The sequence below is a fragment of the Geotrypetes seraphini genome, chromosome 11 (assembly GCF_902459505.1).
Source record: "Geotrypetes seraphini chromosome 11, aGeoSer1.1, whole genome shotgun sequence".
NCBI lineage: Eukaryota > Metazoa > Chordata > Amphibia > Gymnophiona > Dermophiidae > Geotrypetes > Geotrypetes seraphini.
This window is the reverse complement of record NC_047094.1, coordinates 114,173,128-114,197,949: the sequence shown is the minus strand read 5'-3', so window position 1 is coordinate 114,197,949 and position 24,822 is coordinate 114,173,128. Positions and strand designations below refer to the sequence as shown.

The window sequence follows — 24,822 nt, the reverse complement described above, 5'->3', positions numbered from 1 at the left end:
ATACTGAAAGATTACAAAATAAAACACAAGCATAAAAGATAAGCTCCTACAGCCTGGCCTGTAAGAAGAAAGAATGCTGTACACAGGAATATGCTCAGTGATGAGGTATGAGAGGGAAAGGGGGGGGGGGTTAAAAGCCTCTAAAGTTGAGGCTTCCTACAGACCCTGCTGGGTGGAGGGAACTAACCCACTTCTCCCTTTGTATTCGCGGTTTCGATTATTTGCAGTTTTTAGCTTGCTGGCTCCTCCCAAATTATCTCAGCTTGCATGGAGAAATCACAGATTCCAAGCATTTACAGAGAAAAATCACTTGATTCTCAGCACTTTTTTCACCATGTTTTGCCTCCTTCAGGAACAGGCCAGGTCTCCCACCATGTTATTCGCAGTTTCACCATATTCACAATGGTTTTTAATAGAAAACAGCGAACATATGAAAAAGTTATTTGCGGGTCTGTTAATTGCCTATCACAGTGAATAAGGAGGGAGAAGTGTATTTTTTGCTTAAATTATAACTAAGCAAAGTAACCTGAAAAATAAAGGTGACTCATGAGCTCTTCAGTCCGCTACTGTGGGCATAAATACAAAGTGAAATGCATTAATCCCACAAGCAGCATTGTAAGGCTTTTGTTATAATTTTTTTTAGCACTGGGACTTTGATGTAGTGATTTCTTTTAAAATTTAGCCAGTTTTAAAAGACATTGCAAAATTACATAAACAGCTATAGAGATTTTATTATGCAATTTCAATACATGCATACCAAATGTAAACAATTTTAAACATACTGCCTTTATATAAAATGTAGACAGATTAATACAAAAATAAACATTTTCTCAAACTACCATGAAAGTAGCTCAGCTTAAGTATATTGTACACATTTGCACTCACAATGCTTTCCAAGTGAATTAAGAAGTTTGGACAAACTGAAAATCATAGAAATATAGATCTAACACAAAAGCTAATGTAAAGCCATCAAATGTTGTCAGTTAACTTATTTTAACACTACATACGTTATACACCTTGTCTCTAAGTGTCAATAAGACAAAAGTTATTCTAGAATTTTTTTTTGTCACTTGTGAGGTTGTTTATTAACAGCGCACGTTACCACCATTAATGCTGATATTTTACCATAGGGCCCGATTTTATGCAGTGGGCTGTATGGCAAATAATGCACATTAGTGAGCATAATAAGATTTATGGCATTACTGTAATTTTACTGTCTTGACAAATGAAAAATATGAATAAGTATAAAAACTTAAGCTCCTTGTTGTACCCACTTACTATAGTGAACTTGTTCAAATCTTTAGGAAGATCTTCATGAGCTGCAGGTTGTTCAAGAACAGAATGAGACTTACTGAAAGGAACCTATACTGACAGCAAGTCAACTGGCAAAGTGCATCAAGCCATTCTGACTCTAGCTTTAAAACTATCAGTAGTAAACAGGAAATGATTTGTGCTCTCTCCTGCATAAACTTGGAAGAACTTACATTCCATCTACTGCAATAGCTTATTCTGCACATAGTACTGTAGTTAGAGAACAGTCCTGAACCATGTGTTGAGAGCATAAATACACTAGTCCAATACATGCTAAGTGCAAATACGTTCTTTAATCATATAAATGCTGAAGATTTCCAAACCACTTGTTTTCCTCCCAAGTCATTTTTCACTGCTTTCTACCAGTCAGAAAGCATGAAGTAAACTGAGTGGCATTAAATCGTTCCAATTCTTACCTCATGCTAGAACCCCTAATATAAATTTTCTTTTTCAAGCTTTGTCAAAATAGTATCATGTATACAGAATATAATCAGACTTTTCTATTTTGATGATAAAATAATCAACTGAGAAATGTGCTGAAATTAGGCATTTAGTATCTTAGAAAGCAAAGAACTATTTTTATCTTTTAGAAATGGGTACATCCAAGAGAGCAAATCCAAGTACACTTTTGATTCCATGACCTATGTTATTTCTGAAATCTAATTATTTCTACAAAGCAGTATATGCAATCAGTTTACCAGTTTTTAAGTTAAAATGGAAGTAGCCACTCCAACTTTAAAGCCATTGAGCCTGTCCATTACAAAAATGGGTTTCTTTGATTTTGTGGTACTGGGTGCCTGCTATTTTATGAGAATTGTTTTGGTGCCTTGCCTTCTGGAAAAAATAAAAAAGGAGAGAAATGATATTTCTATATAAAGCTGTACTAGAGTTAGGCTAAAGAACAATGTCTCTCCAAACTGGTTAGCATCTACTAGTGGAAAAATAGTACCCTGTGTCATCTTGACTACCTAAATTTTTCTCAAACAAATCAGAAATTTGTGGAGGCATGGATTTTTGTAACACAAAAATATCATAAAAGTTGTCAGCACAGCTAATCATATTTGCAGCATCCAGCATATTTTCTACTCAACAAAGTACAGTAATATCAAACACTTAAGCAGAAATCAAATTCTAATCGTTAACAGACTATGCAGTAATGACAACGCCCTCCTTTCCTACCAAATAGATTAAGGTGCAAGATACTCCCATTTGTGTTTTTATACCTATAATTATAGTCAAGTCAATTATGGTAATCCAATGAAAGGACAAGCCTATCCATGACATACAGTACTGTCCTAAAAAATATCAGCAGAACTTAGCACCAAGAATTTAGGAAGTCTTCTGATAACTTCTGCAGGTATATAGAAAGACAATAAAATGAAACAAACTTTGGCACTTTGAGAATGGATTGATCTAGCGCATCGAGTGCATGAATCACATAGTTAAACTATTCATGTATATACATTGTAATTTTCAATTGTTTGATTTTTTATTTTTTGTTCACCTTTATAGTAGATTAAAAGCAGCCTTATGGTTTGCAGTGTTGGTGGTGCAAGACTTTGCTTGCTCTTCATAAACAGAATGCATGGCTAGCCACGTCTAAGCACAGAGAACACACCACCACTCTGTTGCCATCCTTACAGCCTCTCTATCACTACACTAGAACATTTTCATATCCGACATACTTCATAAGTCCCAATGAGATTTAACATTGTACTCTATAGTATATTAACACCATATACAAGTGTAAAGAAGCTACCACATAAAGCCATATTACAGTATAAGTAGAAGGAACACTAAAGCAAGTCCTGTAAAGGCAGAAAACATATATAGAAATGTTTTAACATTGTAACCTGATTTGAGAATGAAGGTAAAAATCTACATGAACACCTTAAGTAATGATATACTGACTATGAAGTGTCAGTTCAGATTGCCTTGAAATCTAGATATCCTGCAGTAAACGGAAACAACCAAGCCAAAACAAAAAAGCAGACTAGCAGATTTAACACAACACTGTTTCAACTATAAGATTATGAATGCTTCCTCTATCCAGATCTTCACAAGCATGTTTCTACTTATCTCTAAATGAAACTTAACTACCAATGTCTAGAAAACTATTACAAATTATGGAAGCAATATTCACATTTTTCACTCAGGACTAAGTCTGCAGGTACTCTCCATTTATGGATTTTACACATGTTCTCAATCTGAAATTGGGGGCACTTTCCCTTTGAAACATACCAGAGAACAAAGGGGGCTTTTGCACCTGCTTTAATTGTTGACTAATCTCCACCTGAGTTATTCTAATACCATTCAAAAATTGCATTCTGGAAAGCTTTATCACATGGCTTTGAAAATTACAGTATCTTTCATATTTTATACTTTTGAGAAAAAGCCTGTTACTACCTGTTTAACATAATAGTTTTTTTTTAGGGCACCAACATCTACTAGAAACATAACTTTAAATATCAGTAACAAACCTATAAAAAGAACTAAAACCCCTAAATTATTATTGATTTTCAGCAATATTAAATAGAAAATGAAAATATAAACTGGTGTACAATGTATGAAAATTGTAGTAGCTTGCTTTAGAGTTCCATTCTCTTAATTAAACAAGATCCTAAACATTTGGCCTCATGGAACAACATTTCAACTAGCCTGGCTTAAGTTTTAAAGTGGGTTACATCTGATAGAAAAAAAAAACCCACTTAGGGGGAAAAAGTGCATCTTTGCAAAGAAGCAGCAAGAGTCCAAAAAAACAACAGATCCCTTATGGAATTCCATGGAGGGTAGGAGGGGACAGCTTTTAGCAGCCAGATTAGAATTAATCATTTGGCATCCTATCAGTAACAATAATAAAGTTGTGACTTTGCTCCTCGAGGAGATTCTTCGCACATCATTTCTGCTAATTCTCTTTCACTTGCTAAAAGCCCATGCTGAGATCCATCACCTATTGAATCCAACTGGCAGAACTCAATGACAAAATCTTCTTCCGCGGAAAGAAGAATTTGATTCCAAGCAGAGATGTCCATGTTTCCTGCAGAACCTCCATACTCCACAGGAAGGATGTTTTGTGGAATGTTCTGATGAAGGGAACTCAAATCTGAACCATGAAGAAAAAACTGAGAAACAAAAACAAATACAGAAAATGATAGTAGATAAAAACCTGTATGGTCCATTCCATCTCCCTGATAGACGCTGCTCCTCCCCGCAACCAGAACACAACCCTCTCCGCTCATATACCCTGAGGAAGGCATAACCTCCCCTGAATAGTTATAATTTCCATTCCATACATGTCTTCCCTTCTACTGAGATACACAGCATCCACAATGTTATGGTATGAATGTGATAATGTATACTTTACGCAGGTCTATCTTTGCAATTTTTGGGACCCTGGAGAAGTCTGCCTGGCACACTGGCCTTACTTCCCAATTACTTGAACTTGCTGTTGAAGCCCACTTCTGCCCATAATATCTCAATAGCCATGAGGTCACTTAAGTTTTACTTTGCTTTTATTCCATTCTCTTTCTATATAAGCATCCTCATGTTTAGCCCATATGTTTTCAATTCTGTTACTGTTTTTGTCTCTACCACCTCCACATATGCAGAAAGCTGCACTGCAGCCATCTTTTCCACAGCATAAAGTGAATATTTTATTTGGATTTAGATCATGTCATTTTTATTGATAGTTCAAGGTGAGTTACATTGAGGATGTAATTATTTCTCTCTTCCCAGGGTGGGGAGGATATTAAATATTAAATGTAAACTAAATCATCAGTAAAAATATACCATGGGCAGTAACATGTATTGTAAATTTGTGGCTGAAGCAACAACTGGTAAAAGTGACATGCTCAAGGTCAGAATCATCACACTAACTTGAAACCAAGCTTTCCTGTTTCTCAACTTGCTTCTGTGGGTCCACAACATTTGCATCAACCATCTGTCTAAAGAGATAAAGGTATCAGCAAGGTGTGTCATTCTGGACAGACGGGTAATATTCCCATGCTCATGAGCTGTGCAGAAGGAATCCACTTCAGCTTTTGAATCCCTCCTCCACTAGAGCTCTGCTGCCTCCTTCAGTTTGTAGCAAAGCAGGTGATAGCCCCATACAGAAAACACATGTGAAGGAGGGGTATGGGGAAACACCCCGAACTACAACTCTGTTCTGCTCTAAAGTAATAACAAACATGTTAAACATTATCATTGAATAATCAAAACAGAAACATTTATGGAGCTCAAGTATACCGCAGTGTGCTAAAGCAATAGATTATTCTTTATACCCCTAACGTATGACAGATGTCCAAATTTTAGTTTGGGCTCAAACTTTCAGATTCAGATAGTAGGCAGGCGCAAGCGATAACTGACAGAGTGGGGTTCCATAATGACACACCTATCTACTAGAAAAGACATTATGCAGGGTAAAGCAGAGTTACTTACCGTAACAGGTGTTATCCGGGGACAGCAGGCAGATATTCTCACATATGGGCAACGTCATCCACACAGCCCAGTACAAACAGTCTGACAAGTGAACTGTCACTTTAAGTTTCAAAAAGTTCGCAACTGCCCGCACTGCGTATGCGCGAGTGCCTTCCCAGCCGCCGAGGCGCAAAATTCCTCAGTTCCATAAGCAAGCTAAAAAGCCAACCAGGGGAGGTGGATGGGATGTGAGAATATCTGCCTGCTGTCCCCGCATAACACCTGCTACAGTAAGTAACTGTGCTTTATTCTACAAGCAGGCAGCATATTCTCACATATGGGACTTCCTATCTTACTGAAATAGGATAGAGGGAGAGTTGGCCAATAAAGAATAAATTCTGTAAAACTGCTTGGCCAAAGTGAGCATCACATCTGAAAAAAAAAAAAAAAATTCCAGAAAATGAGAAGTGAAGGTATGCACCGAGGACCAAGTAGCTGCTTTGCAGATTTCATCAATGGGAGTGGGAGTGGAACGCAAAAATACAACTGAAGCTGCCATAGCTCGGATTTTATGCACCCAGCCTGAGCATAGCAAAAAGAAATACAAGCCACCAGTCATGTGGAAATAGTTATTATCCCAGGACAAGCAGGCAGCATATTCTTAACACATGGGTGACGTCACCGACGGAGCCCTCGGTACGGACCTTTTTAACTAGAAGTTTCTAGTTGGCCGCACCGCGCGTGCGCGAGTGCCTTCCCGCCCGACGGAGGAGTGCGTGGTCCCCAGTTTCTTCGTTTCCGCGGAGCGAAGAAGACGCGTGTGTTTTTTCAATGGCCGTTGAAACCACTTTTTTGCCTTCCCGCTCGCGCTTTTTTCCTTATTTTTTCTTTCTTTACCTTCGGGTTTATTTTTCTTTGATTTGCAAAAAAAAAAAAAAAACTTTGCTTTTTCCCTTTTTTCTTTCGTTTTTGCCCCGGCGGGGCCTGTTGCCAGTATACAGGCCTCGGGCTTCGATTTTGCGGAGGCTATCTTCCCCTTCATGCCCCCGCAGGTCGGTTTTAAGAAGTGCCAGCGGTGTGCACGCCCGATCTCCATAACTGACCCACACAATTGGTGTTTGCAGTGTCTGGGTCCGGAGCATCGGGCGGACTCCTGCACCCGCTGTGCTACTCTTCAAAAAAGAACCCTTAAAAACCGAAGAATTCAGCAAACTCTCCTCTTCGGCACCGAGTCGGCGATGGACTCCTCACCTTCAACAGCGGTACCTCAAAAATCGGCACCGTCGTCCTCGACACCGACCGACCCCGCATCGGCGTCACTGGCGCCAGGTAAGCCGGCTAAGAAGCCTTCCTCTTCCCTCGAGCGCCCTCCAGCTACGGTGGCGACACCGTCCCTACCGGCATCGCACCGGTCCCGTAAACGCTCCGCCCCGATCTCGGTGAGTGCCTCGTCATCGGCCTCCTCATCGCCGGGGCGTGGAGCGGCATCTAAGGAACCGAAGAAAAAGAAAGCGGTTCCGATGCCACCCCTAGATGACCGTATCTCGGCCATCTTAAAGGCTCAACTCCAAGAACAGTTGAAGAAACAACTTGAACAACTGTTGCCCACTATCCTGGCACCGCTCCTTCCGGTACCAGACCGGCCCGAGCCCCGTACCGAGCCCCCGGTGTCCACCCCTTCGGTACCGGTGAACACATCCATGCCGATCCTTTCGGCCCAACAACTTCAGGGCGATCCGGTGGTTCATTCTCAGGCCACATTGGATCCTCCTCGGCACCAGGCGGTACGGCATTCTTCTCGGGACCGAGATAGACGCCGGTCGTCCTCCCCTGGTACCGTTTCGGTGCGCTCTGGAAAGTCCTTGTCCAAAACTCGCCATACCGCGCCCTCCACCCCGGTGTCTCGACATGCACCAGAAGTCAGGGACCCTGACTTATGGGAGGAAACTCCTCTCGGTACCGAGGAGGATCCCTCCTCATCTGATGAGGAACCATCGGCACCCGATGCCACCTCTAAACCAGAGCAGTCCTCATTTTCTAAATTTCTGAGAGAAATGTCTGCTGCCCTGTCCCTTCCTCTGGAATCGGACTCAAAAAAGTCTCAAGCCTTTCTAGAGGCTCTAGACTTTGAGCAACCTCCTAAGGAGTTCCTCAAGCTTCCCGTACATGACATTCTACGGGAAACGTTCTACAAAAACTTGGAAAATCCCCTCACGGTACCGGGAGCCCCCCGTAAACTGGACAACCTTTACCGTGTCATTCCCATTCCTGGATTCGACAAATCTCAATTGCCCCATGAGTCCCTTCTGGTTGAATCCACCTTAAAAAAGACTCAGGGCTCCAGTGTCTATGCCTCTACCCCTCCTGGCAGAGAAGGTAAAACCATGGACAGGTTTGGCAAGAGGCTTTACCAGAATGCCATGCTTGCAAACAGGGCAAACAACTATTCCTTCCATTTTTCCTTCTATCTGAAACATTTGGTCCAACAACTGTCTGCCCTCCAAAAGTACCTTCCTGAGCGCAAGGTCCCGCTATTCCAACAGCACATCTCTGGCCTTCTCCAAATGCGCAAGTATATGGTCCGCTCGATATACGACTCCTTCGAGCTCACCTCTCGGGCCTCTGCCATGGCCGTAGCCATGCGTCGCTTGGCCTGGCTCAGAGTCTCCGACCTGGACATCAACCACCAGGATCGTCTGGCCAACGCCCCCTGTCTCGGGGATGAGCTTTTTGGAGAGTCACTGGATTCCACCACCCAGAAACTCTCGGCCCATGAGACCAGGTGGGACACCCTGATCAAGCCGAAAAAGAAGGCACCGCCTGCCCGACCCTATCGGCCACAAACATCTTATCAACGGAGGTTCTCAGCCAGACCACTCAACCCGCCTCCCCAGCAATCTCGGCGACCCCGTCCACAGCAACATCATGCTCAGGCTCGATCTCAGGCCACTCAACCCTCTAAGCCTCCTCAGCCTGCTAAACAATCTCAGCCCTTTTGACTCTTCTCTCCAGGGCATAGCCAGTCATCCACCCTTGCTACCTCTTCCACAACCCATCGGAGGTCGTCTCACCATTTTCTCCAGCCGTTGGGAAGTCATCACGTCGGACCAGTGGGTCCTCAACATCATCCGCCACGGCTACTCTCTCAACTTCCAGACTCTACCTCCGGACAACCTTCCCGTAGAGTCTGCTTCACACTCATCTCAAACCCCCCTCCTCCTGAGGGAGGTTCAATCCCTCCTCCTTCTCAATGCCATCGAAGAAGTACCTCCAGATCAAAGGGGTCAGGGATTCTACTCCCGCTACTTCCTGGTCCCCAAAAAGACGGGAGACCTCCGTCCCATTCTCGATCTAAGGGACCTCAACAAGTGTCTAGTCAAGGAGAAGTTCAGAATGCTCTCCCTTGCCACGCTTTACCCTCTTCTTTCTCAACACGACTGGCTATGTTCCCTGGACCTCAAAGAGGCCTACACTCACATCTCCATCAATCAGAATTCTCGCCGCTACCTACGGTTCCAGGTACTGCACCACCACTATCAGTACAAGGTGCTACCGTTCGGCCTAGCTTCCTCACCCAGGGTCTTCACCAAGTGCCTTATAGTGGTAGCGGCCTTCCTCAGGTCTCACAACCTCCAGGTGTTCCCCTACTTGGACGATTGGTTGGTGAAAGCACCTTCATCTCAACTCGTGCTACAAGCCACTCATCACACCATCTCTCTCCTCCACCTCCTGGGGTTCGAGATCAACTACCCCAAGTCGCACTTGCTTCCCACCCAGCGACTTCAATTCATTGGAGCAGTTCTGGACACCACGCTAATGAGGGCCTTTCTCCCCTCCGATCGCCAGCGGACCCTGCTCCATCTCTGCCGTCAGGTACTCATGCACCCCTCCATCCCTGCCCGACAGATGATGGTCCTACTGGGTCACATGGCCTCGACGGTGCATGTCCTTCCTCTGGCACGTCTCCACCTTCGTACGCCTCAGTGGACTCTCGCCAACCAATGGTCACAGACTACGGACCTTCTTTCTCATCCCATCTCTGTGACATCATCTCTTCAGCAATCTCTCCAATGGTGGTTGAACTCCTCAAATCTTTCCAGGGGTCTGCTTTTTCATCTGCCCCCCCACTCTATGATCATCACCACAGATGCGTCCCCCTACGCGTGGGGAGCTCACCTAGGAGATCTACGCACCCAGGGACTTTGGACCCCACAGGAGCGTCGTCATCACATCAATTTCCTGGAACTCAGAGCCATGTTCTATGCCCTCAAGGCTTTCCAACATCTTCTCTGCCCTCAAGTCCTCCTCCTGTGCACGGACAATCAAGTCGCCATGTACTACATAAACAAGCAAGGCGGCACCGGATCTCGCCCCCTTTGTTTGGAGGCTCTGCGCATCTGGACCTGGGCCACGGACCGCAATCTTTTTCTCAGGGCGGTCTATATCCAGGGCGAACAGAACTCTCTGGCCGACAATCTCAGTCGCATCCTTCAACCCCACGAGTGGACGTTGGACCCTCCGACTCTGCTCTCCATCTTTGCTCGATGGGGCACTCCGCAGGTGGACCTCTTTGCAGCACCTCACAATCATCAGCTGCCCCAATTCTGCTCCAGACTCTTCTCTCCTCACCGTCTGGCCCCGGATGCATTCCTGCTCGATTGGAGGGATCGGTTCCTGTATGCCTTCCCTCCACTTCCTCTGATGTTGCGGACCTTGTCCAAACTCCGCAAAGACCACGCCACCATGATTCTTATCGCACCTCGGTGGCCTCGCCAACACTGGTTCTCACTCCTGCTCCAGCTCAGCTCCAGGGAACCCATTCTACTTCCTGTGTTTCCTACTCTACTTACGCAACAGCATCAGTCTCTGCTACATCCCAATCTGTCTTCGCTCCACCTGACAGCTTGGTTTCTCTCGGGCTGACCTCTCCGGAGAATCTATCTCAACCGGTCCGCCTCATTTTGGACGCTTCCAGGAAACCGGCCACTCTCCAATGTTACCATCAGAAGTGGACCAGATTTTCCTCCTGGTGTCTCCGGCATCATCAAGAACCCACCTCCTTAGCGGTGGAAACTGTCTTGGAATATTTGCTCTCACTGTCCAACGCTGGCCTCAAAACTACCTCCATCAGAGTCCACCTCAGTGCCATCACTGCGTTTCATGAGCCTATTCTCGGAAAACCCCTCACGGCTCATCCTCTGGTTTCCAGATTCATGAGAGGACTCTTCAACATCAAACCGCCTCTCAAGCCTCCTCCTGTCGTCTGGGACCTGAATGTGGTTCTCTCAGCTCTCATGAAACCTCCGTTTGAGCCTCTTGCCACAACTTCTCTCAGGCTTCTTACCTGGAAGGTGCTTTTCCTAATTGCCATCACCTCTGCCAGGAGGGTTAGCGAACTGCATGCACTGGTTGCCGACCAACCTTTCACTGTTTTTCACCATGACAAGGTTGTTCTGCGTACCCACCCTAAATTCCTTCCCAAGGTGGTCTCAGCTTTTCACCTCAACCAGTCCATTGTGCTGCCCGTCTTCTTCCCTAAGCCTCACTCGCATCCTGGGGAACAGGCGTTGCACACGCTGGATTGTAAGCGTGCCCTTGCTTACTATCTTGATCGTACCAGAGCTCACCGAACAGCCCCTCAGCTCTTTTTGTCTTTCGACCCCAACCGTTTGGGTCGTCCTGTCTCCAAACGGACACTTTCAAATTGGCTTGCTGCCTGTATTGCTTTCTGCTACGCTCGGGCCGGTCTCTCACTGGAAGGAACTGTCACGGCCCACAGAGTCCGAGCTATGGCTGCTTCTGTGGCTTTCCTCCGCTCCACGCCCATCGAGGAAATCTGCAAGGCGGCCACTTGGTCCTCAGTTCACACGTTCACTACTCACTACTGTCTGGATGCGTTCTCCAGACGGGATGGACACTTCGGCCAATCTGTGTTACAAAATTTATTTTCCTAATGGCCAACCATCCCACCTCCCTCTTTGTTAGCTTGGAGGTCACCCATGTGTTAAGAATATGCTGCCTGCTTGTCCTGGGATAAAGCACAGTTACTTACCGTAACAGGTGTTATCCAGGGACAGCAGGCAGATATTCTTACGTCCCACCCACCTCCCCGGGTTGGCTTCTTAGCTGGCTTATCCTAACTGGGGACCACGCACTCCTCCGTCGGGCGGGAAGGCACGCGCGGTGCGGCCAACTAGAAACTTCTAGTTAAAAAGGTCCGTACCGAGGGCTCCGTCGGTGACGTCACCCATGTGTTAAGAATATCTGCCTGCTGTCCCTGGATAACACCTGTTACGGTAAGTAACTGTGCTTTTTGGTTATAGTCTTGCCTAGTCATTTTGGGTCAAAGGAGATGAACAGTTAAGAGATGTTCTGTGAGATTGAGTCCTTTGTAAATAATAAGCCAAGGTTTGTTTGGAATCCAAGGTATCCAGGGTGTGAATGAGGTCTTGGAAAGAAAACTGGTAACACGGCAGACTGAGTTGAAACTCCAAGACCACTTTTGGTAGGAGTTTTGGATGAATGTGGAGAACCACCTTATCATGGTGAAAAACTATAAAGTTGGGTCCAACACCAAGGCTTGAAGCTCACTCACTCGACATGCAAAAGTGATGAAAATTAAAAAGACCACTTTCCAAGTGAATTTAAGATGAGCCGACAACATAGGTTCAAATGTAGGCTTCATTAGTCTAGAGCAGGGGTGTCCAACCTGCGGCCCAAGGGCCGCATGTGGCCCTATGAAGTATTTTGTGCGGCCCCGGTCGAGAGCGATGCAGTGTTTTCTTTTGCTGCTCCCGGGTGTTTACCGTCTTGCCGGCTCCCTCCTCTGTCTTGCTGCAGCGTTTGTGTGGCCCCAGAAACATTTTTTTCGGTCAATGTGGCCCAGGGAAGCCAAAAAGTTGGACACCCCTGGTCTAAAGAGAACAACATTAAGATTCCAAGCCACCGAAGGCAGTTTTATGTTGAAAAGACCTTTCATAAATCTAGAAACAAGACGATGCAAAGCCAGAGATTTGTTGTTGATCTGAATATGGAACGCACTGATAGCACTAAGATGAACTCTTAACTGAAGTGGTTTTAAGATCCGAATTGGATAAATGTAGAAGATATTCCAACACTGAAGAAACAGAGGAGGATGAAGCATCATGATGATGAACACACCATGCTGAAAACCGTTTCCTCTTCTGCTGGTAACATTGCTGAGTGGAAGATTTTCTTGATGCATCTAAAATGGCTCCGACAGGATCAGAAAGATCATTGACTGTTGAGGTCATGCCAAAAGGTACCAAGCTGTCAGGTTAACGACTGCAGATTGGAATGTAAAAGTGACCCTTGACTCTGAATGAGAAGAAATGGGAAGATCTGCAGAGTTATTGGATCTTTGACCACGAGTTGAAGCAGAAGGGAAAATCATGGTTGCCTGGGCTATGAGGATCATGGTGGCCGATTCTTGTTAGAGTTTGACCAGTGTCTTGAGAATGAGTGGAATTGGAGGGAATGCATAGAGAAACTTGTCCAGCCAATCCAGGAGAAAAGCATCTGCCTCCAGCCAATGAGGAGAGTTTTGTCTGGAACATAATTAAGGCAGTTTGTGATTGATGGGGGGACACAAACAGGTCTATCTGAGGAGTTCCCCAAAGGGAGAAAACCTGATGTAAAACCTTGGAGTGAAGCGTCCACTCGTGTGGCCAAAGATACCTGCTGAGTTTGTCTCTCCTTGAACATAGACTGCTTTTCATAAAGATATTCCAAGAAATTGCCCAGTTCCAAATCTTCTCGACCTCTTGACAGAGAGTTAGAGAACCTGTACCTCCTTGTTTGTTTATGTAATACATTGTGACTTGATTGTGCAAACAAGGAGCAGGTGTTGAAACGTTTTCAGAGAATTGTGGACTGCTCTAAGTTCCAAGAGATTGATATGGAGCTTCTGTTCTTGAACAGGCCAGTGGCCCTGTGTTTGGAGACTGTCCAGATGAGCACCTCACGCATACATGGAGGAGTCCGTGGTCAGAACTTTCTGATGCGGTGGTATTTGAAATAAGAGCCCTCTAGAAAGATTGGAAGAATTCATCCACCACTGAAGAGATTGACGCATTGTGCGACAGCTGCCCAACTTACACAAGTCAGGCTTTCAGGTTCACCCATACCTGGACTGACTGATCAGAACTCCATTGGGTAAAGGTGTGAGGAACTTCCACCAGCCCAAATGGAAGAGCTGAGAATTGGTAATGATTTCCCAAAACATGAAATCTCAGAACTGTGTGTGTTCCGGAAAGATGGGAATGTGCAGGTAGGCCTCTGTCAAATCCAGTGAGGCCAGAAATTCCCCTGGTGCCAGTCACTATGAATTTTCAACGTTGCATTGACATATGATCCAGAAAGGGTCTCCAATCATCCAAGCCTTTCTTGGTCACAACGAAGTATATGGAGTATCTGCCCAAGCATGACTCTTTGGCCGGTACAAACTCTATGGCCTGAATATCTAAGCCACCACTGTATCTTGTGCACTCATACCAGCCTGCAATCCTGCATCCCCCAATACAGAGGACTCACACTGTGACAGCAAAGGCAGGCAAATAGACTCATTGAGTCTCCCTCGGAAAGGTCCACTGGATCAGACACTACCTCAGACACAGAGGTAGATGCCCCAAGCCCACTCATGTGCCCCCAAAGTGCTGCCAGATTTCCTTTGGGAATCTCGTCCATCCAGCTAAGCTCTCCATAGCAAACTGACAAATTCTGGAGAAAATGTCGTATTAGGTAGTGCAGTCTCCTTTAGATGACTTCAGCTTGCATCTCTTGGTCTCTGCAGTCTCCATACTCCTACGCCTAGAACCACCACCATTTCAGGGCTCTGGAAGGGAATTACTCCAAACCAATAGGCCCCCAACTTCTCTTTAGCCCTAGAGAGCAAAGGGGAGGCTAAGCCGACCACTCCCGCCCTTCACCTGCTGTGTGGCACGTGGCGCAAGGGCACTCTTTGAGCACCCATCCAGTGCAAATAACTGAGGGTAAAGGAACCACTCATCCCAGCCAGTTTTGAAGCAAAATAAGGTGAACTTTGAAAGAAAATCAGAAAATCCAAGATAGCTGTGGCAGAAGCATTTTGGCACAAAAAAAATTCAACTAAAGTGATTTTAGGATTTTAGAAGTGAGGAAACCTAAGGGGAAAGACAAAAATCTAAAAAAATAAAAATTAAAAATAAAAAACCTTGGGTGTTTTTTTTTTTAGACACCCCCATCCCCCCAATTTTTCTCATAAGCTGTAATAGCTTTACTCACTGCTGGAAATGTGCTGCAGCCTGCCTCAGCTTCAAGGTTGCTGGATCTGGAAGAAGAAATCACTGCCTCAAACGGACTGCTCCGCCAATTCTGAATCTTCAGGCTGCCAATCAGACCAGTGTCTGACTGAGCCTCAAACCCCCACAGACTCATGGACCTGAAGGGGGGAGGTGAAATACAGCTGGCATCCTGCGGAACCCTGCTGAGCCCTCTATGGATGCCTGATAGCCTGCGCTCAAGGCAATGAGACACAGTAGGTGAGCGATGCTACAAGAGGAATGGACCCTGAGCTCCAAAAAAACAAACAAACAAAAAAACCCTCAAACTTCTACAGGCTGGCTAACAGATACCACAGAGGGATTAGTCTGTCAGCTGCAGACCTCGGTCTGCTTCTCCTCCATGCAGGCAAAGCTGAACTCTTGAGAGGCGCTCTGAGCACTGAAAGCCATCAATTTTGCAAAAAGATCAGCAAAAAAGAGACTGAAAAAAAAAGAAAGTAATCTACAGAGAAAATCAGAAAGACTCCTTCTGGCTCACATTCAGAAGAAAAAAGTGAAGGAGGCAACAGAGCTCTCCAGTGAAAGAGGAAGGGTTCAAAAGATGGAGTGGATTCCTTCTGCACAGCTTGTGAGCATAGGGATATTACCCATCCATCCAGAATGACACCTATTGCACTAGAAATAATGATCGATGGATCTTATTTTACTGCTGTAAAATATAAGTTACTTTGAGAATTGTGCCCTGCCTGTTATCTGTTAATTTCTATACTTGGAAAGAAAGATGCATAACTACTGTTCTTAGAGCTACTACACATTTAAAGCCACATGAGCAGAGTTGCAACTCTTCTATGTCATACTTGTAAAAAACAACGAGGGAAATTCTATGAATGGCACCTAATTCAGAAACGCTGGTTGAAACGGCAACATTTTAAAGCACCTATCGGCACCTAAACAAAAAAGTGCCAGAATCACACCTACCACTGCTATAGGTGTGTCTAAGTCTGGAAGGCACCATTCACAGCAAAGATAGGAAACGGAAACCTAGGCCTTGAAAACACTGGCCTACATTTTTGGCACCTATCTTTCCCGGAGGCATGATTCTCTTAATGATGCTGTCGCATGATTGACTCGCAATCCGACCCAGGTGCCATTCAGAGAATCTGGGCCTTTGTTCTTGGGGTAAAGTGAAAATATGCATTGGAACAAGAATAGATTTAGAATAAGATAAATGCTATAATATACATGCTGAAGCACCACTTACCCTGTTTACTATCTTCTCTTTCAAGAAAGGTTTCAGGATAGCAAATATACCTTTAAATATCCTAGGCTCATTAATAACATGAACAGCTTTTATCCTAATGGGAAAACCATCCTACAATGAAAAAAAATTAAAAATTAAAAATAAAACCCCCACATAAAGTCCTTTTAGGCCTCCTATTAGATATTTTATTCCATTTATTTTACCAGTATAAATTGATTATTCCACAAGTTAGACAATCAGAGGCAAATTCTGTAAAGGACGTCTAACTTTAGGCGTCCAAATAAAATGGATAATAAGCCCAATTAATTGAAACTTAGATGTCCAAAAGCCAGACGCGATTGTTAAAATAGACGTCCAAAATTTTGTGGACGCGCATCGGAAAAAATCGTGCCTAACAGGATCGGCATGGCTTTGAAATAAATGTCCATTTACAGAATTGCATGCTGCTGAGCGTGCTAATGCATCTACCAAATGCCTAAAATGTAGGCGTTGCAAAACCAGGTCTATTTTTGAGCGTGAACTGAGTGCTATGTAGACGCAAGTTAGGTGGATGTAAGGCATCAGTTAGCGTCCACATATAGGTGAACAGGGCTTTTTTGGGGGATAAAGAGGACTCCAGTTTGATAATAAGATCAAAATATGTTGAATAATGCATTACTTAAGCAAAGCACACATGCAAAAAATATATATTGCATACTACCTCATTTCCAAAAGGTTAAGAAAAAAAAAATGCTCACAATGGCTGTGCTTCAGAGCAAGTGGATGTGTCTAGTGCAGTGGTTCCCAACCCTGTCCTGGAGGACCACCAAGCCAATCGGGTTTTCAGGCTAGCCTTAATGAATATGCATGAGAGAGATTTGCATATAATGGAAGTGAGAGGCATGCAAATCTGCTCCATGCATATTCATTAGGGCAATCCTGAAAACGCGATTGGCCTGGTGGTCCTCCAGGACAGGGTTGGGAACCACTGGTCTAATGCACAATCTTGACATCAGTGTGACATCAATATGGACCTAGATGGCAGAATGTTGATTATCTTTGGTTGATGTGTATGGTTCCATCCCCACTCTATTTTTGATTGATTGAGCACTGAGTTAAACCATCATTTTTTTTAAGTACCTACTTTGGAAATTAGTAATCTGCTGAAAGTAAAACTAGAGCAAAATCAGTCGCTTTACATTATAATCTCACGTTTTACCAGCGATATCCCACAAATACAATCACTGCAATACCCTGTACATTTGTACCAGCTCAAACTCATTCTGCAGAAGCCACGCTAACAGTACCTTACAGGCCAAATTTAAAACACTCTACTTTTTCTCAGACAAAATGGGCCAGAATACCTACAAAATAATTATGTGTTCTAAACGCCTCCAAGACCTCTTAAGGTCCTCTCAATGGGCATCACTATCTGTACCCTTGTCAAAAGAAAATCATGTCATGTGATATCCACCCAGCAAACTTTCTCAGAATTGAACCCCATACTCTGGGCATCACTTACTGAAGAATACTGTACCTCAACTTTATAAATCAGGTAAAAAGCCTGGCTTTTCTCCCAAGCCTGTGGTAGATGTAGCAACTGACTAATAATAATAATAATTTTATTTCTTATATACCGCTATACCATAAGTTCAAAGCGGTTTACAACAAGATTCATGCAATGAGAGAATGTGATGTTTACAACAAGAAACATGCGTTTACAACAAGATACATATGTTCAGAGTGGTTTGCAAGAAGATACATGCAATGAGAATACGAGATGTTTGCAACAAGAAAACAAATGTTTGGAGCAGGATACAGAAGTACAGAGCGGTTTACAACAGGATACATGAGTTCAAAATGGTTTACAAGAAGATACATGTAATGAGAATAAGAGAGGTTTACAGCAATATACCGTATTTTCGCGGATATAACGCGCACCATTGTAAAACGCGCACAGGGGTATAGCGCGCAGAAATCACGATGATATGTACAAAAACTTTTCTATACCGCGCTCAGGCATATAACGCGCATGCTGCCCGACTCTCCTTTCGCCCGCCCTGACTTTCCGTGCGCTGTCCCGACTCTCCGTTCACCCCCCCTGACTTCCGTGCACTGTCCTCCCTTGAAGTCCTGTCCCCCCTTGAAGGTCTGTCCCCATCCTGAAAGCCTGATGCCCCCCCCGACGTCCGATACATCCCCCCCCCCGGCAGGACCACTCGTGGGATATCGCGCGTTATATGCCTGAGCGCGGTATACAAAAGTTTTTAAACATAGTTCCCACCCCGCCCGACGCCCGATTCACCCCCCCAGCAGGACCGCTCGCACCCCCACCCCGAACGACCGCTCGCACGCGCTCCCACCCGCACCCGCATCCACGATCGGAGCAAGAGGGAGCCCAAGCCCTCTTGCCCGGCCGACTCCCCGACGTCCGATACATCCCCCCCCCGGCAGGACCACTCGCACCCTCACCCCGAAGGACCGCCGACTCCCCAACAATATCGGGCCAGGAGGGAGCCCAAACCCTCCTGGCCACGGCGACCCCCTAACCCCACCCCGCACTACATTACGGGCAGGAGGGATCCCAGGCCCTCCTGCCCTCGACGCAAACCCCCTCCCCCCAACGACCGCCCCCCCCAAGAACCTCCGCCCGTCCCCCAGCCGACCCGCGACCCCCCTGGCCGACCCCCACGACACCCCCACCCGCCTTCCCCGTACCTTTGTGTAGTTGGGCCAGAAGGGAGCCCAAACCCTCCTGGCCACGGCGACCCCCTAACCCCACCCCGCACTACATTACGGGCAGGAGGGATCCCAGGCCCTCCTGCCCTCGACGCACCCCCCCCCCCCCCCCAGCCGACCCGCGACCCCCCTGGCCGACCCCCACGACCCCCCCACCCCCCTTCCCCATACCTTTGGAAGTTGGCCGGACAGACGGGAGCCAAACCCGCCTGTCCGGCAGGCAGCCAACGAAGGAATGAGGCCGGATTGGCCCATCCGTCCTAAAGCTCCGCCTACTGGTGGGGCCTAAGGCGCGTGGGCCAATCAGAATAGGCCCTGGAGCCTTAGGTCCCACCTGGGGGCGCGGCCTGAGACACATGGTCGGGTTTGGCCCATGTGCCTCAGGCCGCGCCCCCAGGTGGGACCTAAGGCTCCAGGGCCTATTCTGATTGGCCCACGCGCCTTAGGCCCCACCAGTAGGCGGAGCTTTAGGACGGATGGGCCAATCCGGCCTCATTCCTTCGTTGGCTGCCTGCCGGACAGGCGGGTTTGGCTCCCGTCTGTCCGGCCAACTTCCAAAGGTACGGGGAAGGGGGGTGGGGGGTCGTGGGGGTCGGCCAGGGGGGTCGCGGGTCGGCTGGGGGGGAGGGGGGTTTGCGTCGAGGGCAGGAGGGCCTGGGATCCCTCCTGCCCGTAATGTAGTGCGGGGTGGGGTTAGGGGGTCGCCGTGGCCAGGAGGGTTTGGGCTCCCTTCTGGCCCAACTACACAAAGGTACGGGGAAGGCGGGTGGGGGTGTCGTGGGGGTCGGCCAGGGGGTTCGCGGGTCGGCTGGGGGACGGGCGGAGGTTCTTGGGGGGGGGCGGGCGTTGGGGGGAGGGGGGGTTGCGTCGAGGGCAGGAGGGCCTGGGATCCCTCCTGCCCGTAATGTAGTGCGGGGTGGGGTTAGGGGGTCGCCGTGGCCAGGAGGGTTTGGGCTCCCTCCTGGCCCGATATTGTTGGGGAGTCGGCGGTCCTTCGGGGTGAGGGTGCGAGTGGTCCTGCCGGGGGGGGGATGTATCGGACGTCGGGGAGTCGGCCGGGCAAGAGGGCTTGGGCTCCCTCTTGCTCCGATCGTGGATGCGGGTGCGGGTGGGAGCGCGTGCGAGCGGTCGTTCGGGGTGGGGGTGCGAGCGGTCCTGCTGGGGGGGTGAATCGGGCGTCGGGCGGGGTGGGAACTATGTTTAAAAACTTTTGTATACCGCGCTCAGGCATATAACGCGCGAGGGGTATGCGCGGTACGTAAAATCACGTATAACGCGCGCGTTATATCCGCGAAAATACGGTATATGCAATGGGGGTAAGAGGAGTAATGGGGAGAGAAAGGACCTTCAGGGATACAAAATTACCAGAGGAAGAGAATTCAAATTGCGTTAAAGAGACGGGTCTTCAGTGATTTTCTGAAGTCAGCGTAAGAAGCGGCCTCGAGTATGGGTTTTGCGAGCCATGTGTTCAGTTTAGCTGCCTGGAATAATAGCATTCTGTCCAGGAACTTCTTGTAGTGACACTTAGGCCACATCTGAATTAGCTTGCAAGCTATCTTGCAACTCAGTTCCTTACATTATATGTTTAATTTGCCTTCATCTTAACTACCTGTACCTCTCATCTAGTCCTATGTCTCAGCAATGTATTTTAATAGACAGAGCATCTTATTTTTGTTATTAGAATGTTATGTAATTTGAATATTCTAATTTGTGCCTATTAAGGGGTTTCATTTGTATTATGCCAACATAAGCATCATATCTATGTTTTATGAATGTTCTTTAATGCTGCTTATTATGGTGTTCTTATTCTGATCTCACCAAGATATATATAAAGCTCAATATATACCTCAAACTCCTCACCTCTAATGTATAATCCTTAGCTCCTCATAAGTACTACCTGGGCTCAAAAGCTTTCACAGCCCTAGGCTTTATGTACTACCTCCTCACTGGAGCTGTTATCAATTTTTATTCAAAATTTATTTTTAAATTTTTATTTAGCAACCTCTCTAGCATATTTTAAGGGTACTTAGCTTTTAATTGTGGTCTTCTTTTGAGGGAAATAGGAGCCAACATGTTTCACCCACAGAAGGTTTTTTCAAGGCTCACCATCCCTTAGCAAGCTTTACACCGACATATATGACCCCTGAATGTTGCTTAACAATAGGTGAGACTATGTCAGGGATGGCCCTGAGCTCCAGAGAAAACTATGCAGGCTGGCTAATAGGTACCCAGTGGGATTGACCTGTTAGCTACAGACCGAAGTCTGTGAATTCTCAAGCATGCAGAGTTCAAATTTGCTCCAAGCACCAAAATCACTCAAAAAAGGGATGAAATTACATCAAATTAAAAATAAAATGGGGAGAGCAAAACAAAACACTCCTGCAGGCGCATGTGCAAAAGGAAAGAACTAACGGTAGAGCTAGAGAGCCCAGTAAAATACAACAGAGGCAGAGTGAAAAATCCGGAGTGCATCCCTTCTGCAGCAGGGAAATAACCCAACTGTCTAGAATGTCTCACCTATTGCACTGGAAAATCAGTACAGATCTTCCACATTTTAGTTCTTACCTGAAGAATTCCAATAACTTTCTTGGCCATAAAAGGACCAAAGTGAGAAGCTTGAGATAAGCCAACTCCATTATAGTCTGCCAGGATTATAATTCCGTTCACTTGGGTCTCTTCAGATTGAATAAGTTTTTCCAGTGTGAGGTATATGGCACGGATGTTCTCAGTAATCGGGTAGTTACTTGGTGCCCATCGACCTAAATTGGAAGGCACAGACAATAAAGTGATGCAAACGTACTGTTTATGTTTCCAATGCTTTCAGAGTGTAAAATAGAGATACCTGTCCAAGTATAAAACAAGATAAGCTTTCTTCCCTTTTTTGGTGGGGGTGGAGGAACACAACTCAAATATAAACTGGAAGGCGGGGGAGGAACTCAAGTGTCTCGTCCCTGCAGTGACTAGAATTTTTCCCTGCATCCCACCCCACAGTGACTGGTATTTGTCCATGTCTTTACCCCCCTCCCTTTCCCCCTGAAAACCAGAATTTCTCTCTCCACTTCCACTGACTGGCATTTCACTTAACAACCTCCTCCTCCAGTAGATGCGTTGGACTGGGGTTTGGTCATCTAGGTTTATATTTGAATATATACTTTAAGTCCAATATCACATGTACTATATTAGTAAACCGAGATCTGTGCCTCAAGGCATGTCTTGATAGAAAATAAATCTCAAGTGCACGACAGTACAAATTAAAAAAAAAAAAAATGAACAAGAAAAGCATCTTTTAAGTTCCTACTTCTCTTGACTGTGCTTGATAGAATATAAAATACTTTCAAAAAAATGTTGGGATTCATATGTAGGCTTCACCAGGCCTTTCCCTCTGACCGGCTCCTTCTGACGCAACTTCCTGTTTTTTGGAGGGTGGGGCGGATCAGAGGGAAAGGCCCAATGCAGCCTGCGAGTAAAGCTGCTGCTGGCACAGAAAGAAACCTTGCTTGCTTCTGAAAAGGTATGGAGATGTGGGGAACCTTTGGGCACAAGCATTTTCTGAAGCTGCAGTATCTGGATGAGGCAGAGAGAAAATTTGCCTGTTCATCTTTATTCTTCCTTAAATTTGAATTTTAAGAGTACTGCCTGAGATTCCAGAAAATCCAAAAAAATAGAGACTACATCCCTGAGCAGTCTGAATTTTTGGACTTGTACTTTACTCTGTTCTTTTAACCAGGGCTGTGGAGTCTGAATTGGAAGCAATCTTTGGGGTAAGGGAGTCAGTGAAAATGGCAGACTCCAACTCTAATTCTAAATAGAGTTAAAATTGGATGTCATGCAAATATTTTTTTTTATATATTATTTTTTTATTTTCAAATTTTACAGAAAGTGTACAACATGTTAAAATACAATTGATGAATATACAATAACACTTTTATATCTAATACATTATGTTCTAAATATAATTTTATCCCTTCTCCCTCCCCCCACCCTTCTAATAGTTTTCATTCATACATTACATATTGTATATAATATTATAACATATTATGTAGAATTTATTTTAATTACCCCCCCTTTATGTGTGTCATAAAAAAGATATTTAAAAGAAGAAAAGAAGAAGAAAAAATGTCATGCAAATATTAAAATTTCTTTATTTCACAAATAATTTGATTAACCCATTTGTGTTAAGATATGTTTTACTTTTAGAATATATTTTGATATAAGTTCTTTGATGATTACAAAATGTAATATATTTTATGATATATTAGTGAAAGTGGCACCAAGCAAATGACACAGGGGCAAAGTTTGTTCCCCATCCCCGCAAACTCTGTCTTATTCCATCTGCACAAGCCTCAAATAGTTATGATTTTATATTGAAATAATTTTATTAAAGTATAAAAAGAAGCAATATTCTATACAACTGTCATTATATAAGTCACAAATACAGAAAAAGGAACAAAACCCCTGTCTTTTCTCATAAAATATCCCCCATCATCAAGACAATTGAACAAGCCAAATTACAACATCATGCATCATAGAAAAATCATGCTAATAGAATACCCCGGTCATACACACAGAACACAAATGCCAAATCCATAATAGCAAAGAAGCCGTTCATTGCATACAGTACAACACCTATATAGATATCTATAATAATAAAATGCTAAGCGCGCATGCGCACTCTTGCTGCATGTTCCCTGAGATCTGATCTGTCAGGATGTGGCCACAAGTGTGCGCATGCGCACTTACCGGCATCTCTCTCTCTCTGCCGCCGCGGGGATCAAGAGAGGAGCTGCGGCGTCGGCTTTGAACTAAAAAATGAACTTTGAAAGCGGGCCGGGGACCGCAGCCAGTCGCCAATCGCCTCCGCGAGTGAAGTGAGGAACCGGCCTGGGCGGTGCAAGGTTTATGCCCAACACTGACTCTGCCTAGGGCTGGCTGCACGGCCGAGCTGCTGCCATTGCTTCTCCGCGCAACCCCGGCCTCCTCCCGCAGATGTGTGCGTACAGACGGGTGGGCGGTCCGCAGACAGGAGGCTGCCGAACCCGGAAACGCACAAAGCTTCCCCGGGGAGGGAGGGGGGGGAATGGTGCGCGACGGCGAGAAGGGAGTGGGAGCAGGCCGCAGAGGCTGTTGGTGCCTGCAGGCCGCGGCGGCTTGAGGCGGATGTCGGTGGAGGGCAGACAAAAAAGAACAGAGGTAAGGGTTACTGCTGGACATGGGAAGAGGTGCTAATGGAAGGGGGGGAGGCAAAAAAAGGAAGGGAGGCCTACTGCTGGATAGTGGGAGTAGAAAAGAGGTGCTGCTGGACAGGGGAAGAGGTGCTGATGGAGAGGGGAGGGCAAAAAAAGGAAGGGAGGCCTACTGCTATTCAGAGGGAGTAGAAAAGAAGTGCTGCTGGTCAGGGGAAGAGGTGCTGATGGAGTGGGGGGCAAAAAAAGGAAGGGAGGCCTACTGCTGGACAGGGGGAGTAGAAAAGAGGTGCTGCTGGACAGGGGAAGAGGTGCTGATGGAGTGGGGGGCAGAAAAAGGAAGAGAGGCCTACTGCTGGACACGGGGAGCAGGAAAGAGGTGCTGCTGGACAGGGGGGAGTTAAAACAAAGGGAGAAGGGCTGCTGCTGGATAAGGGGAGCAGTAAAGGGGTGGTGGTGGACACAGGGGAGGTAAAAGGAAGGGAGAATGGACAGGGGAAGCAGGCAAAGGGTGGGGGTGGACAGCAGAGGAAAAAAAAGACAGAAAAAGAAATACAGAAATAGGCTAAGGAGAGAGAGAAAGAAATAAATACAGACACACACACATATTCTAGCACCCGTTAATGTAACGGGCTATAAGACTAGTATAATT

The 24,822-nt window shown here is 45.8% G+C and overlaps 1 protein-coding gene across 3 annotated transcripts in view; it reads right to left on the bottom strand.

Annotated features, from left to right (window-relative positions):
* Positions 1–505: 505 nt before the first annotated feature.
* The window catches only part of TTPAL (alpha tocopherol transfer protein like), a 30,375-nt gene continuing 6,058 nt past the window's right edge, over positions 506–24,822 (bottom strand). For all 3 annotated transcript variants that reach the window (XM_033914517.1, XM_033914518.1, XM_033914519.1), the window contains exons 3-5: positions 21,553–21,746; positions 16,270–16,380; positions 506–4,433 (exon numbers count right to left, since the gene is read on the bottom strand). In XM_033914517.1, coding sequence (XP_033770408.1) covers positions 4,155–4,433; positions 16,270–16,380; positions 21,553–21,746 — 584 coding nt within the window. In that variant the 3' untranslated portion in view covers positions 506–4,154. The remainder of the gene's footprint in view (positions 4,434–16,269; positions 16,381–21,552; positions 21,747–24,822) is intronic.